The 16645-nt window shown below is 42.6% G+C and overlaps 2 protein-coding genes across 5 annotated transcripts in view; both read left to right on the plus strand.

The window, feature by feature from the left end:
• The window catches only part of LOC105917793 (E3 ubiquitin-protein ligase RNF182), a 7185-nt gene extending 1769 nt beyond the window's left edge, over positions 1-5416 (plus strand). Inside the window, exons 2-8 of one of the 4 annotated variants that reach the window (XM_036151742.1) lie at positions 1288-1360; positions 1448-1560; positions 2244-2397; positions 2574-2641; positions 4183-4315; positions 4386-4609; positions 4836-5416. In XM_036151742.1, the coding sequence (XP_036007635.1) occupies positions 1513-1560; positions 2244-2397; positions 2574-2641; positions 4183-4315; positions 4386-4609; positions 4836-5012 (804 nt within the window). In that variant the 5' untranslated portion in view covers positions 1288-1360; positions 1448-1512 and the 3' untranslated portion in view covers positions 5013-5416. The remainder of the gene's footprint in view (positions 1-1287; positions 1361-1447; positions 1561-2243; positions 2398-2573; positions 2642-4182; positions 4316-4385; positions 4610-4835) is intronic. The other 3 variants (XM_036151741.1, XM_036151743.1, XM_036151744.1) reach the window with 3 other exon arrangements.
• A 3310-nt stretch (positions 5417-8726) lies between these two features.
• zgc:109913 (regulator of G-protein signaling 9-binding protein) lies at positions 8727-14559 on the plus strand. The gene is made up of 5 exons (XM_012852717.3): positions 8727-8814; positions 10002-10217; positions 10289-10492; positions 13815-13957; positions 14025-14559. The coding sequence occupies exons 2-5, from the start codon at positions 10013-10015 to the stop codon at positions 14208-14210; spliced, it is 738 nt and encodes a 245-aa protein (XP_012708171.2). The 5' UTR covers positions 8727-8814; positions 10002-10012; the 3' UTR covers positions 14211-14559.
• Positions 14560-16645: the final 2086 nt, after the last annotated feature.

The following is a 16645-nucleotide window of genomic DNA, read 5'->3' on the forward strand; positions in this document are numbered from 1 at the left end:
TTATGTTTTATATATGATAAACCTAACACATAGTTAAGAAACCATCTCTTGATCAAGATGAGTTAGTAAATTACAGACCTATATCTAATCTTCTTTTCTTATCTAAAATTCTTGAGAAAGTAGTTGCTAATCAACTTTGTGAACATTTACAAAGTAATGACCTACTTGAGGAGTTTCAGTCAGGCTTCAGAGCTCATCATAGCACTGAAACAGCTCTGGTGAAGGTCACTAATGATATTCTCATGGCCTCAGATAATGGACTTGTGTCTGTACTTGTCCTGTTAGATCTCAGTGCTGCGTTTGATACAGTTGATCACAATATTCTCCTACAAAGACTTGAGCATACTGTAGGGATTAAGGGGAAAGCATTAGGCTGGTTTAAATCTGATCTGTCGGACAGATTCATCCATCCTTTATGCTAACTTATTGCAGGCTAGCCGGGCTGGTCCCCAGCTGTCGTTAGATGAGGGGAGGGGTTCACCTGGACACCATGCACAGAGAGAACATGCAGAAAGTGCATGGAGTTTGCATGTAGCCCAGTTTGTTCATATAAATGATAAATCTCCTTCATGCTCCAGGTTACTTGTAGAGTACCGCAGAGTTCAGTGCTTTCTCTTTACTACAGTCATGTTCAATATATTAGAATATGTGTTCTGATGAGGCTCATTTGTCAGATTAAAAGAACCATTTGAAAATATATTTAAGCAAGTGTCAAACACACTTTTTATTAAACCACATTTCTGTATTAAAATGTTTTTTTATTGGTCTGACGTAATAATTTAACCCTAAATGCTGTGTTTTCATTTGCTGTAAGCAGAGAATTTTCAGAATTAACAGAAAAACAAGCTTTTAAGCATCAGTCTGATCTATATAACGGGTTTCATATGGAGTTATTGACATGAACCTTTCACTAGTAATCTTATTAACTGAATATGACTATATACTGTATATACTGATGATACTGGGCTATTTTTATCTGTAGATCTTGATGAATCCAATCAGTTAGGAAGACTACAGGCATGTCTTGAAGACCTGGGTGTCTTTTTATTGTCCCTCATGTGGAACCGCTTTAACCTGTCTGTCTCTCATGTGACATCGGGGACGACTGTGGCTTAGTGGGCAGTCTTCATTTAATCGGAGGGTCAGAGGTTCAATTCTTCCCCTTTTGGAAGCTAACCTGTGTTTTGTGTATGACTGAGTGAGATTAGGTGAATACGACTATATCTTAAAGTGATCAGTATGACTAGAAAAGCATAATTTAAAATCAATCCATTAACATGTCTCTAGATGGACATCTGGTTTCCTGATTGGACGGACGGACGTCCTCCACAGTCTGACTGAGCTGCTCTCCTGGTCTCAGGTGTGTTTGCAAATTTGTCTCTACGGAACTTCCTTTGATTTCTCTCTATTTTAATGTATACAATTATTTTTGTTTGTTTCCTCGGAGTCAGGTGATCCATTGTGTTAAACCCCGCCCCCACCATTCTTTAGGTCAGAGCAACGACCAATAAGATGAACCGGCTGAAGGAGGCAGAGCTTGGCCAGGAGATTGAAGGCCAGGTGAGATTTCCCATGATCCCTTGCTTCATGTTTTGGGTTGTCTCTGCAGAGGGAGGGCCTGAACATACTGTGTGAAGGTAATTCCCAGCTTTACTGATCATTAAACATTGCCTGCAGCTGACGCGTTAAAACTTCTGAATAAAGAGTCACAGTCAGAGCTGAAAAGTCTGCAAATAGACGACAAAAATTAAAATCTTCACTTTAATTGATGCTCAAGTCTAAAAGACGTATTAATTTATTGGTCTGTAATCAACATTTATATTCCTGTACAAATCTCTACATTTAAAATTTCTTAGATTTCTTTTCTTTTATTATTATATTTCTACAGGTATTTTATTTTGAAAGATTTGTTAGTCTATTTTGTATTTTCTATATTAACTTAGGTGCTTTTTTTTCCTGGTGGTGCTGTAACAAGTAATTTCCCCATTGTGGGATTAATAACATAAATGTGGTGCATTCAAGGACTGAGGAAATAACTCTGGTGCATTCAGGGCCTAACAGAGGTTATTGTTGCACGTCTCTGTGGCGCAGCGAGGGACTCAGACCCTTTGCCGCGGTGCGTTCAGGAACTCACAGCCTGCATGGTGCGTTCAGGAACTCACAGCCTGCATGGTGCATTCAGGAACTCACAGCCTGCATGGTGCGTTCAGGAACTCACAGCCTGCATGGTTTGTTGTGTTCAGGTTCAGACCTGGGCGCAGTCTCTGGTCTACACTGTGGAGGAACTGGAGTGTAAAATCTGCTACAACCGATACAACACGCGGAGCAGGAAACCCAAACTGCTGGGCTGTCTGCACCGGGTCTGCGCCAAGTGTCTGAAGAAGATGGTGGACATGGGTGAGTTTACCTGCCAGGTGTGCTGATACTTATCTGAACTCTACTGAGGCCTCCGTTCCTGGTCCGATTAACGCGGTCATCGATTAATAATTATAGTTCTGCTTCGAGCTAAACTTCCAGCAGGAGAGGGCTTTGTTAGTTTCCATCATCCAAAACTGTCCTGTGACTGCTTCCAGGCGACTCTTCACCAACCGTCATCAGCTGCCCGTTCTGCCGCCACGAGACCTACGTGCCTGACGAGGAGGTAAGGGCTTCCTGAGGAGGTCAGACAGAAGCAATGATGGCAGAGAGGTCAGACAGAAGCAACGATGGCAGAGAGAGCAGACAGAAGCAATGATGGCAGAGAGGTCAGACAGAAGCAATGATGGCAGAGAGGTCAGACAGAAGCAATGATGGCAGAGAGGTCAGCGTAACGAACTGTAGCCCAGGTCGTTCCACTGCAGAGCGCTAGAACTTCACCAGCAGATTTACCTTTATTTTTCCCTCTTAAAATGAGAAGTTTCTGCTTTTTCTCTTGTTGCTGTCATGATACGGCTGAAGAAGGACCCGAGCACAGAATGTGATGCTGAGATTCAATGAAAAGATAAAGAAACTTAGAAAAGGTTGCAGCAGGGGAACTAGATAAATCAGGCATGGAGAGAATCCTGCGATGAAAACAGACCAAGCAGCAGCGAGACAGAAGGAATAACTAATGTAGACATAAAGCCTGATCCAGGAAACACAACCGGATCTAAACTCAAGGCCAACTATAAGTGCTGCTGTTGCTTTAGCCCAGGGGCCGGCAACCTGTGGCCCCGGGGCCACATGTGGCTCCTAATAAGTTTGGCCAGAAGTAATAGAGAATTTTAGCAGTGCTTTAAGCTATAAAGGTAATAAAAAATGCATGTTTTATTCATTTTTATGCAATGAAAGGACATAATTCCTACAGCTAAATTGTAGTGTGGAGCAGACAAAGCCGGACTCCCTTGTTATTGTTCTTGGTGACATTAACAAACGTCTCAAACCAAGAACCCAAACTGGGAATAAAGTGTCCAACCAGAGATGGGAACTTTTTGGATCCCTGCTCCGCCACAGTAAGCCGGGCCTATCACGCTGTTCTGCGATCAAGTCACGGTCCAACCGATGCCTGATGACAGGCCAGAGCTAAAGCCTGAAACCTGTGGGAGGACATCACAGCAGTGGACCAGCTGTGGAGGATCTGCTGCCAACAGCCTGGATGAGTTCATGGCGTCCTCCATAGTTTCTGAAGGGACAGCTGCTGAGGACAAACCAGAAGATTTCCTCTGAGCTAGTCCAGGGGAAAGTTAGACGAGCGACGACATTAATACTAACGACCACCATGAACAGCGAGGGTTCTCCTCCCTGTTAAAGGGGAGTTTTCCTCTCCACTGTCGCCTCATGCATGCTCAGTATGAGGGATTGCTGCAAAGCCATCAACAATGCAGACGACTGTCCACTGTGGCTCTACGCTCTTTCAGGAGGAGTGAATGCTGCTTGGAGAGACTTGATGCAACCTGCTGGGTTTCCTTAGAGAGGAAACTTTCTCACCAACCTGGAGGATAAACTCAACTGGACTGGATGTAATGGACTTGGAAACAGTCTGAAAGATTTGACTGAATTTAAGTTATATTTCTGTGTATAAGTCGTTTTTTAGTTTGCAAAGTGAATCAATGCTTTCTAGACTGTATAAACTGAACTGAGTCTCATAAGGTTGTTTTTCTGTCTTACTGTTAATTAATAAACTCTCACCTGTAGTTTAGTCATCCTGCCTTCTTGTGCCTTCAGGTGTGGTTGATGGAGGACGACCGGCACATCATGGCGGTTCTGTCCTGTCAGGACCGCGCTCAGCAGGAAGGAGTAGCAGCAGGAAAAGGGGGGGGAGGTTCTGAGGTGGTGTTGACTCCCACAGCTTTGAAAGGTGAGACGTCACCTGTACCTGTCTCTATTCCTCTGACTCAGATCTAACGCTGCCGTCCCTGTGGCTGCAGGAGGAGGAGCAGACACTTCTCACCGTTCCTCAGACTGTCTGGTTATCACCATCATGGAGCTCCCAGATGATTCTCCATCCTCTGACTCACTGAGCATGCTCAATGTGGTGGGTCTTTACCGCCCCCCCAGCCTGGACTCTCTGCCCTGCAACTTGCCAACTCAGAAGTGTCGCGCCTGGACATCCCGTAGTTTTCCACGCTGCCTGCTGGGGGCGCTGTGTATGGTCAGTGATTCTAGAAGGACGTTTCAGTGACACACACAGTAGCTCGTAGCATCAGTAGCACTAACACCCAACACCACTAAAGCTAGAAATGTTTAAGCCATTACAGCCGGTTCTGCACACAGTAGACCATGTCAACAGGAAACATCTGAACCAGTCAGCTGGGACATCAGGTCTGTCTCAGGTGAGCGTGCACAGGTGTGTGATTCGTGCTGCTGTGTGTCTCCAGGTGTACTTCAGCTCGCTGCCACTGGGGATCTACCTGCTGATGATTGGTCAGCTGCTGATGGGCGTGGTGCTGGTCAGTCTGGTCCCGTCCACGCTGCTGCTGCTCGTCCTCTACGGATTCTGTCAGTGCATATGTCAGGAGGTGCGGGAGGCCATAGCGGCGCGCAGGCTGCCCTGACAGCAGCGTAGGCCGCCGTCTGGGCAGCAGGAAGAGTGCTGCCACAATGACAAGAAGAGCTGATGTGGGGATCACACCTAACATCCAACATTCAACACCAGAACCACAGAACTGAAACCAGAACGACACCATCAGAGCTGAATCCTCCGACCCAACACGCTCCTTCCCTTTTTGAGCACCAGCACCCTCTCTTTGCCAAAACAGCCAGAGAAGGACCAGGAGACGTCTTCATTAGAGCCAGAGAACTTTGATCTGAAGCTGATCACCAGCTGATCACCACTGACTGTTAACCAATCAGAGGACAGGTTCATCTGTAGATGTTGGATTTCATGTGCAGTTGGACAGGCTGTAAACTCCTGTTAATATGTTGCTAATAACGTGCCATAAACACATGTGTAACATTCTATGTGTAAAGCTGTGATTGTGTGAATGAATGCACCTTAACAGACTTCTGCTCTTACTGTCCCCTCAACCAGTTACTGCTAGTGATAAAGTTTATAGGAGCAATAAGTAAGATATTTACAGTAAAATCAACCTAAATCATTCTCATTTGTCTCCCGGGATGTTAGTAACATTCCCTGTAATCCATCCTCTCCTTCAACGTCTTAGTCTCGTTTCTCTCCTTTCACACCTAGAGCTACGGTCCAGAACTGCTTTGGTTCAGAGTGCAGCCCGTGTTTACTTCCTGGTTCCTGAGCCAATCAGAGAGCTCCCAGGGTTCCCAACACAGAGCGCAGCGTTTGGTATTTTATTTTGGTAAAAGAGCAGCAGCCTGCAGACATGGAAGCCAGGAAGAGAAGCGGACCAGAACCAGAACCAGAACAGAACAGAAAACAACGCCATAGAGCCGTACTGTGGAAGTAAAAGTTTCACAGCAACAACGAACCGTTGAGGAAACGGCACGCTGCTGTGTGTGCTGTTCCAGTTTGAAACACTAGGTGTCATTATTACTTATTGCTCCTTTAATAAAGAATAAACAAGCACATTGAATTGAAGGTGCTAAGCATCAAATACTCTGAACTGAATTGTTTATTTGTCCTCCAGGGGGAAATTGCATTTTATTACAGCCCATCAAAAAAGACAAACAGACATGAAACAGAGAAATTATATCCTAGTTTAGCATAAGGACCGGTAATAAAGGATGGGGCTAGGCTAACCTGGGACAAACACAAGAAATGCTGGCAAAGCACTGAGCTATATAATACACTGGAGTGCTAATCACCGTCTGTTAGAACGAGTCGCTTTGAAGCCACCAGCCGCCATATTGGTACTCCCTATTTCCCCCCAGTAACTAGGGAATATGTGCGCTATAGCATCGAATAACGAGGATTTTCTCATGTTCAGGGGGGGGCTTAAGACTTTTAAAATGTCAAATGTCATATACTTTATGTTATGTTCTAAAACTATCAAGTACTGAGAAAGTCATGTGCTGAAATATTTTGCATTTTATTCATTTAAATTTAAATATATATATTTAACATTTATAAATATATAAATAACAATATACAAAAACATATATTTACATATGTGTATACATATATATACATATATACATATACACATACTTATATATACATATATATATTTAATATGAATAACTTGTAAAATATTATATATATTTTACATGTATATACAATATACTGCACAGTGGCGCAGTGGGTTCTCTCCGGGTACTCTGGCTTCCTCCCACAGACCAAAAACATGACTGTTAGGTTAATTGGCTTCTCTAAATTGTCCTTAGGTGTGAATGGTTGTTTGTCCTGTTTGTCTCTCTGTGTTGCCCTGCGACAGACTGGTTACCTGTCCAGGTGAACCCCGCCTCTCGCCAGGTGAACGCTGGAGATAGGCACCAGCAACCCCCGCGACCCCATGAGGGATTAAGCGGTTTGGAAAATGGATGGATGGATGTAAAATATTTCAGCACCTAATTTCCTAGTAGTTGATAGTGTTAGTACATCCACTGACTGTAGAATTACCTGTGAAACGTTTTCACTCAGCCAGAAAACTGCTTGTTGTTGCAACCAAATCCTGTGGGATTCTGTGAGAGTAGGGAGTAGCAAGATGGCGGCCAGTGACTTCAGTTTTTCAGGAAAATCAGCATTCCAGTGTATTATATAGCTCAGTGTGGCAAAGTGCTAGCCCCGCTTAGCAAGAAGACTAAAAACAGGTAAAGCATCTGCCTAGCTTTGCACACAAATGGCATAAGGAGGGAATGTATTAGTCAAAGTTAGCAAAAAGACAGAAAGAAAGTGTTAAGTTTAGAATAATGAATGGAAAATGGAAAATGGAAGGCAAGCTAAGCACAAGGACTTGAAATATTGGAATAGTGTTAGCCTATTTTCACATAACGACTAGAGAAAGGGCTCGTAATGCTGCCTTCCATTTGTCCTCGGTTGTTGAAATTTCCAACCTCCAAGTCGGAAATTGGAACTGGAATGGTCCCTAAAGCCAGAATTACGAGTCGCAGAGTAGGAGGCGGTCAGTCGTACATGTGCTCCTTTTCAGTGTTCATTAGACAAAAGGTTTCAGCGCTGTTTGTATGCATAGAATATCATGTAGAACAGTATTATTTTTATTAACAACAGCAGCCATAGTGGCTAAATGAGCAATGAAGGATCGCTACCTTTTGTTTAATGTTTCTCGTTCAGCTGAACGGTTCACGACAGCTAAAAAAAGACAATGATTTTGCAATAAAATGTGATTTTAAAGCGCACTCTGAGGCTCAGGTTGGCTGCATTTGTAATGACTTTTGTGCAAGCGTCCATGCTTTTTCCAGGGAAACTGGAATGGCGAAAGTCAGCGATGACATAATCTGCAACTAGCTAGGTATGCGTTCCGAGCCAAATGGATCCATGCTAAGCCTAGCTTAGCACAAAGACAGGAAACAGTAGGAAACTGCAGCACTGGTGCATGGGTGAAGGGTGTCAGGGTGGCGGAGGGATTTTGGTTCTAGTGTAAAGGTACTTTGAGCTGTCAGTACTATATACATAGGTCCAGTGTAGTTTATTTAAGCTCAGTCCAAATGTACCTGTTCTGTGAAGACCTCACAGAACAGGTACCTCCCCCCATGCTTCGGCCCCTCCATTTTTATAATAATTTCTTAACTTTTAATTATATAAAGTGTTAATGTTGCAAACAAGACATGGAATAGGGATAAAGGCCACACCTACAAGAGGCGTTTCCCTCTTCCAGGCATTTCTAGGCCTGCTGAACCACAACCTGTGCCGAGTAAAGCTGAGCAGGGCGTGCCAGAGTAGGGCCGGCAGAAAAGGGAATAATGTTCTACTACAAGGAGAACGTACCTTAATTGGCTTGGTTTTAAACCTGCAGAACTTCTTAAATAATTAACTAATGTTCTATTACAGGAAGAACATTTTCAGGTTTGGTTTAATTTGAAACTTTAATAATTGCTTTGTTTAGAATTTATTTCCTGTTTCCATTCCAGTAGTGCAATACAAAACATTAGTCCTGTTATGATGTAACAGGTTTATGCTCCATCTCCTCCATGGAAAGAAGAGACCATACCCTAGCACTCTCTCCCTGCCTGTAAACACACGTGCCATGACATGTTCCACCTGGACAGGTGAAATTTGACATGGAGGCGGACCCTCCTGGGAGCCCAGAAGAATCAGGACTCAGCTGTTCTACCAGTATTAATTAAAAACATGACGTTCCCTGGAGAGCATCAGAAGTTGAGTGGTAACAGATTCCCGCCTACACCTCAGTCCTCCAGCACAGAAGAAAGTGGAGCGTAGAGACCAGCAGCAGCTGAGACGGCACTATTCCTCTGGACTCTACCCGGGTAAAAAACAACACATCTCATGAGTTTCTCTTTAACATGTTCTTCAGAAGCTTTAGTTACAAGTTGTTGTTTACAGATTAAAATGTTCTGGATGCTCAGTAGGATTTCCCTACAGATTGTACCTCGAAGGCTAGTGTTCTGATTGCAGAATAATTTCAACAGCTTCCTCTAAATACTCTTTACAATGCATCTTTTCTAGAATAGTGATGCATCAGGTGGCAGCTTGTTGGAGATTAGAGTAGCTCTATTATATTCCTTCTGAATTATTTTTCTAAAAACATCTTTCTCCGTTATCTGGTTAAAACATTGCTTTTTTGGAAGCTTCTCCCTCTGGTTTTGGATCCTGTGCAGCTGAAAGGAGTTTGGCTGTTATTTTTGTAAACTTTTGAACAGTTGCTGGGATGCATCAACCCAACCCACCCACCCCCCCGGAGCAGATGATGAAATGATACCTGACCTACAACCCAGAATCCCAGATGACTTGAAAAGGACATGTCATGGTTGCAGAGTATGGGGAGAAGGAGGAAGTTAAAGTCATCTCTTCCATTGATCATAAAAGATGCGGCTGTAGGATCATAACGCCAACTCCAATGTCTCAGCTCAGATTTCTACCTCTTCAAGCAGACAGATTTAAAGAGGAGTAGCAAGAGCAAAGGAGGTGGATTAGCTGCTTTTGTGAACAACAGATGGTGTAATTCAGGACATATTACTGTAAAGTGTGGTCTTTGCAACTTGGATATTGAAATGTTAGCTGAAACATTCAAACATATAACTTATCAACAAAACTGCCTTAATGCACGGGCTTACCTAGGTTACTCTAACAGCTCATTGAAGAAACCTTAAAAACATGAGTTGTACCACCATTAAATTTCCCTTTGGGATTAATAAAGTGTTCATGACTTGAATTTGAATGTAAATTTAACTCTGTTTTCATCAGGTTCTTAACTGGTTGTAGGTTATTGTTTGTAGGATGTTCTCTGAAGGTTCCACCTGCTCAGTAAATATCAGCTGATCACTATAACTGATAACCACCTGTTCTAAAACAGACTATTATTTAAACCTCAATGAATGCGAGTCATTTACAAAAACTCAGACGGCATTACAGGCAAAGGCAGGTGCGGTGTGATTGGTCGGCGAGCCTCAGGTACACCACGCTGTTACAACCATGAACTGCCTCTTCCTGTCAGGTGGGGACATCATGAGTCGCTGGCGTCGTTCAGTGGACGAGCTCACAGCAAGGCGGCGGCGACAGCACACAGAGTGCGCACGTGCTCAGAACGCTCTGAGTCGAGTCACTTCCTGTTTCCAACAATTGGTGGCGTCGCTCGGAAGTTCAGCTGATAGCAGCTTCCTACGGGAAGAGATCGATGAGACAAGAGCGCTGGCTCACCGGATCTGCTCAGGTAACACCTGTCTGTCTTTCACCTGTCTGCTACCTGTCTGTCTGTCTCTCACCTGCCCTGTCCCTCTGCAGGCCTGTCTGATCGCCTGCTTCGCCTGCTGTCAGCCTGTGACTCCGCCCCAACAGCTGTGGAGGACAGACAGGCTTCAGAACGTCTCTGGGTCCTCTTCCTGTCCGCGGTGGAGAACTTCCTGTCTGACCTACGTAAGGCCAAGGATCTGATTGGTCAATTTCCTCTGACTCAGCGCTCAAACAGACGCTCGTTGGTAAACACAGGTGAGTAGTTGGCGTTGCCCTGGAGTTTGTGGTTGGCTGAGGCAGACTTACCTTCCAGAACCTGATAAAGGTTCAGTTCAGAGCTCTGAGGAAACCATCAGAAGCTGCAGACTGTTCCCTCCAGAGGGCAGATTGAAGCATTTACCGCGTCACAGTCATTTCTCTAAAGGGGACATATGCAAAATCTAAATTTTTAGCCCTTTAGTCCATGTTGTTGTGTCCTTGGAGTTTCCAGGAGAGCAGAACAGTTAAATGTAGTCTGACCAGGAGCTGCATAGAAATTGTTTATATTCTGTGTGGCTTATACTATTCAAGCCGTTCAGTTTTCTCTGCTCTCTGTTATGTTTTATCAACAATTACATCACGGTATTTATTGCAGGGCTGCTAAACAACGTCATGGACTTCCAGCTTACCAATTTTGCGAATCTGACATTTTTATTTTTGCTGTGATTTTATAGTCCAAACTGAAGGATGCTGAAGCTGCCAGAGGATCAGTGAAAATGTTTAGTTGTTGGGTATTAACCTACACAATGCATCAGACCGTCCCCCTGCAGACTACAAAAATGGCCAAATGGGGTGCAATGCGACCGGAAGGGGGCGGGGTGGGAAGGGCCTCCTTCCATGGATTTAAAGAGACGGCACCAAAATGAGTTGCTCTCAGACGCTCCTCAGAACAGGAGCAAAGGAGGGGGAAGTTGGATGTAAATAATGAGAAACTCAAAACATGTAATGCACCAGACAGAGAACCCGATAATTCATCCAGACATCAGTAAACACTTCAAAGGTTTATTTAAAATACAACTAATGAACAAAAACGTGGCGCTGGCATGAAAGAGCGTGGGGAGCTATAACACACAAAGAAAAAGCAGAGATGTTTGCTTGGTCCTTCGTGAAAGTGCACAGTTCTCCAAATTTATCAAATGAAGAATTATCATGGAGATTGAAAATTGAAGATAATAGAGAAATCTTAAATAGGAAAGAGGTAGATAGATGTGTCTTAGATAAAGACTTTACATTGTTTGACATGAATAGAGCATTGATTGGAGTTAAGAATACATCTCCAGGTAAAGATGGCATATGCTATAGGATGATTGAACAGTTATCAGATGCTGCTAAAGTAATAGTTTTAAAGTTATACAATAAAATATGGAAACAAGGTGAATTGCCCTCCAGTTGGAAACATTCAGTCGTTGTACTGATAGTAAAGCCAGGTAAGGATAAATGAGAGGTAAAACGTTATAGGCCTATAGCTCTTACATCTAATTTATGTAAATTGATGGAGAGAATGATGACTAAGAGATGAATGTATGAAATAGAAAAAAGAGGTCTTTTATTTCCTTAGAGTGGTTTTCGGAGTGGACGGACAACTGTAGATCCAATTGTTTGTTTAGAAAATTAAATTAGAAAGGCTCAGGTAAATAAAGAAATTCTTTTAGCTATATTTTTGATACTGAAAAGGCGTATGATATGCTTTGGAAGGAGGGTTTTTTAAATAAGATGGATAAAATGGGAATAAAAGGGAAAATGTTTAATTGGATTAAGGATTTTTTAAAGAATAGAACAATAGAAGTAAGAGTTGCCGTAAATTATTCAAATATTTATGCTATACAAAAAGGAACTCCACAAGGTAGTGTATGTAGTCCATTGCTTTTTATTATAATGATTAATGATATTTTTGATATAGATTATAGATTTTAAAATTAGTAAAGCATTATATGCAGATGATGGGGCATTATGGATGAGAGGAGGCAATATTAACCATTTCAAAAAATAGAATGCAATCAGCAATTAATACGGTTGAAAGATGGTCACATGAATGGGGGTTTCATTTGTCTGTTGAGAAGACACAAGTAATGTGTTTTTCAAGAAAAAGGGTTAATCTTACAGTAGATCTTAGATTATATGGACATAAATTAAAACAGGTAAATATTGTAAGGTACCTAGGTGTATTGTTTCTCCAGGAGTGAATGCTGCTTGTCGGGACTTTGAAGCAATCAACTGGTTCCCTTATATAGGACAATGTTTGACCAATCTGTATAATATGATTGATTTTACTTTGTAAAGTTCCTCGAGATGACATGTTTCATGAATTGCCGCTATATAAATAAAATTGAATTGAATTGAATATACAGAAGATATTATTGATAAATGTAAAAAAAGGTATTAATATTTTGAGATGTTTGTCAGGGAATGATTGGGGGGGTGATCATTCCCTGATCAAAGTAATTATCAAAGATAAAATAAATAATATATGGCAGGAGAGATGGAATTTAGAAGAAGGTGGCATTTACATAAAATACAGAAGGAAGTAATCATAAGAAATAATAGTATAATGAATAGGAGAGAGGAAATATGGATTAACAGGTTGAAGATTGGGCATACTAGTTTAAATAGTGGTTTAAAAATAATAGGGAAACATCGATCAGGTGATTGTTCTTATTGTGGGGAAACAGGAGTAGAACATGTGTTGATTTATTGTAGATAATATATAAGAGAGAGGAAAGAACTGGAAAGGGTAACAGGGAGTTCAGTAAATATGGTTAATTTATTAGGGAAGCATCAACCACATGATATATTTCAAGCACTTATTAAATATTTAAAAGAAACAAAACTAGCTGAGGATTTATTATGTATGTGTGAGTGTATAAGTATGTATATAATTATTTTAACATTGAGAGATATATAGGAAAAATGAATTTCTGAATTACTTCTCCGTCCAGTTGATGGTGGTAATACACAAAGTTTGTAAACTACCAGAAACACTATAGTAGAAGAAGAAGAGAGAGCGTGGGGAGCTGGAGGAATGAAACAGACTGTTTACAGCAGCAGAAGGTTGTGAGGGTGGACTAGAGGCAGGGAACCGCGAAGCAATGTGCTGGTAGACAAGTCCACGGGGCTAGGCAGCGATCAAAACCAAAAAACAGTCTGAGGTTATGTCCAGAGTCAGATATCTAAGCGGTGGCAAGGAGAGCCTGGGAATCCAGAAACAGGCTCAGGTCAGGGAGCAGGTGACGCAACCAAGCCTGCTGGCAGCAGCTGGCAGCAACTGGCTGAGAGAGGCAGGTGTTTAAAGGCAGAGCGACAGGTGAAAACAATGCAGGTAATTAACGTCAGCGCAGGTGTGGCTGCTCCACTAATTAACAGTGGAGTGGAGCCAGCAGCCCCACAAGCAACAGAAGCCAGGCAGGAAGCATGACAGCTCCACTTTCTGCAGCCCACATGTCCTCTTTAACATAAATGTCTTCTCAAACTGTAAAGAAACATCTCTTCAGCCTGGCTCGCCTGACATTTCTCTCTGGCCCCTCTTTACCGGTCCACTCAGGATGCACCGACGGTCTGGTAGGTCTGGCGGCCCGGGTGGCTTTGGTCCAGATCCCTTGGCTAGTTTTGGAGGAAGAGCCGAGTCCTGATCTCACCAATCACATTGCAGGGCTGGAGTCGCTGCTTAGTGAGCTGCAACAGAGGGTGAGTCACAAGCCTGTTAGAACCTGTGGAACACCAGAACCATGGTTAACTTTAACTTGTTCTACAGGTTCCAGTAGCTTTCTGGTCGGTGGAGGCAACCCAGCCGGCCTGGGCCGAAGTTCTCAGCGACCCCGAAGATCCAGAGGACAGCCTGGAGGACATGATGGAGGTGGAGATGGTCTCCAACGGTAGCAGCAGGAAGGTGTCTGCCTGCTGCCAGGGGACATGCTGCGGGTTCAGCTGTGTCGGATAGGCCCGGAAACTTCTACGTCTAACCTAGTGGTTAAGGCGTCTGCGTCCTGGAAGGGCTGCAGGTTCCCTGGTTCAAATCCCACAGGCTGCCACCCCTTTTACCCTGGCTTCGCCCGCTCAGCCACATTCCACTCAATTCCACAAAAACAACCTTTTCTATTTTTGTCCAGAAAATCCAGATCTTCTAGATGCAACAACAGCACCCCCTGCTGGTTGGTCTGTACCCGCAGTCAGTAGTATGGCTAGAAAAGGATTCTCTGTCATCCTCAGAGCAAAGCTTCCCTGCATTGAGGTAACTTAACTACAGATTAATAAACTCCTAAAGAAATAAAACGTATGTGAAGTGTGTGTTTTATTTCTGTCAGTGTAGCTTTAAGAATTATCTTAATGCCAACAGGTTTTACTTTCACCAGTGGAGCCTTACTGCTTTCACCATAGAGCTCCCCTTGGTTTATATCTGCAAGAAGCTTTATTAGATTTTATTCTGGCACTATTTCATGTTCAATGGACACAGAAACAGGTAGAAGAGGAAAAAAGGAGAGAAAGAGACAAAATGCTAAAAGGGAGAAAATGTGAAAGAGAGAAGAAAGGTAGAGAGTGATATAACATCCTCTGAGTCTGCTTCTACACCTGCAGAGAGAGATATAAAGAACAGCAGAACCAGCTGATAAAGTATTACAGGAACAACCAACACCTTGATACCATCACTGAAGAATATACAGGATTAATTAATACAACATGTAGAAAGTGACAGCTGAAGATAACAGGATTAATTAAATGTAAATGTTGAGGACACAAGGAAACGTGTGTTGAAATGACAGATAAACATGAATATTATAAAGCTCACAAAATGATATTGCTAAACTTTTCAATGTGCCATAAGCCTGCATTTCATTATGATGGTTCTAAAATTAAATCAGAACTAGAAACGTTCAACTTCTGAAGAAGTTGAAGAAGGCGCCCGCCTGGTGGTGCGCGTAACCGTCAAAGGCAAAGCTTCCGAGTTCCTTGGTCGTAGGCTTCTATCGCTTGGGGATTTTAAATCAAATCTTCTGAGTGTGAAAAGGATTTGTCTTTGTCAAAACCAGCCGACAGGAGAAGGTCTGCATCCAAGCAGCATGGAAAATTGGTGTTATTAAAACATGATTAAATACTTCAATGTAGCATGAAAAAATGAAATATGTGAATAAAAATGATAAAGGCATTACAAACTACTAAAGGAAGTACAAACTCTGTGAAGCAGAAGTTGGTGAGACCTTCCTAGAGCTACTTCCGGTTAGCAACATGTTAAGCGTTAGCTGCTAACATGGTTGTGTCCAGTATCACCGGGTGATTGTACTCTGTTAGTTTGGTCCAAATCCTGTACTGGGAAGTTCCTCAAAAAGGGTGCCAATACTTAATGTCACCAAAGCTCACCAAAGGCCATGTGTCAGATCGGCCTCCTTTAGCAACTAAGCCTCACCAAATCTGGGCCCAGAACTCAACATTTGACAAAAATGGTGTGTAGTGCCATTTCCCACAGGTGAGTGGTGCTGTATTGGCCGGGGGGTAGTTCTTGCTGTTGCAATTTTTTCATCATTCATTCATTTATATCAGTTGTTCACATTGTTTATTTGTTACTTGTAAAAAATAAATAAAAAATATTGGGTACCCCCAGCGGGTTGCGAACCTGCGACCTTTGGTGCACCAGTCCAACACCTAAACCACTGTACCAAAAAAAAAGTGCCATGCTGAGGTCTGTATTTTTGCGAGGTCAACTGTGTCTAGGAAGTGGTTTTGAGAAGTGGTCTTTGGTTAATTTTGTCACCACGGTAACTTTAAATGGCGTCAAGTACAAAAAGCCCGCTTCACGGCGTCGAGACGAACGTTTTGATGTATAGTATGTGGGGGTAGACCCTACGGTTCGGCCTGTATTAACGGTGATGGACCCTTATTAGGTGCATAACATAAGGCCTCCGCCATGCATTTTCAATGCATAGGCGGGCGCCTAATTAGGATTGGATGATTAATTGCATTAGCAATATGTAATGGATATGTAATAATGGATCAGACGTGTCCTTTAGGCGTCGGTAATGCGTTTAAAGTGAGTTTGCCTCCACATGCAAGAGAGTAGCAGTGAAATTATCTAATTTTGTTTTAGAGTTTATATAATTATAGTTTTTACCAGAAGCTTTCAGGAATTAAGTTCTGGTCAGACTATTACATAGACGCGTTTGTTGGTTGACTTCATGTTCAAGGATTGATGTCCAACTTAACAAGATATTCTCTTGAATAATAATTTGACCAAAAGTAAAATTTCTTGTTTTAAATAGTTCTTGTTTCCAAACATCTTAATCTACAGGCCATTTGTGTTGCTTGTGGTTAATGCAGAGAAAAGTCTGAATTAGGGCGTGCTTTGGTGACGCAGGGGTTAGCGTGCACTGCCATTGTAGACCC

The sequence above is a fragment of the Fundulus heteroclitus genome, chromosome 20 (genome assembly GCF_011125445.2).
Source record: "Fundulus heteroclitus isolate FHET01 chromosome 20, MU-UCD_Fhet_4.1, whole genome shotgun sequence".
Lineage (NCBI taxonomy): Eukaryota > Metazoa > Chordata > Actinopteri > Cyprinodontiformes > Fundulidae > Fundulus > Fundulus heteroclitus.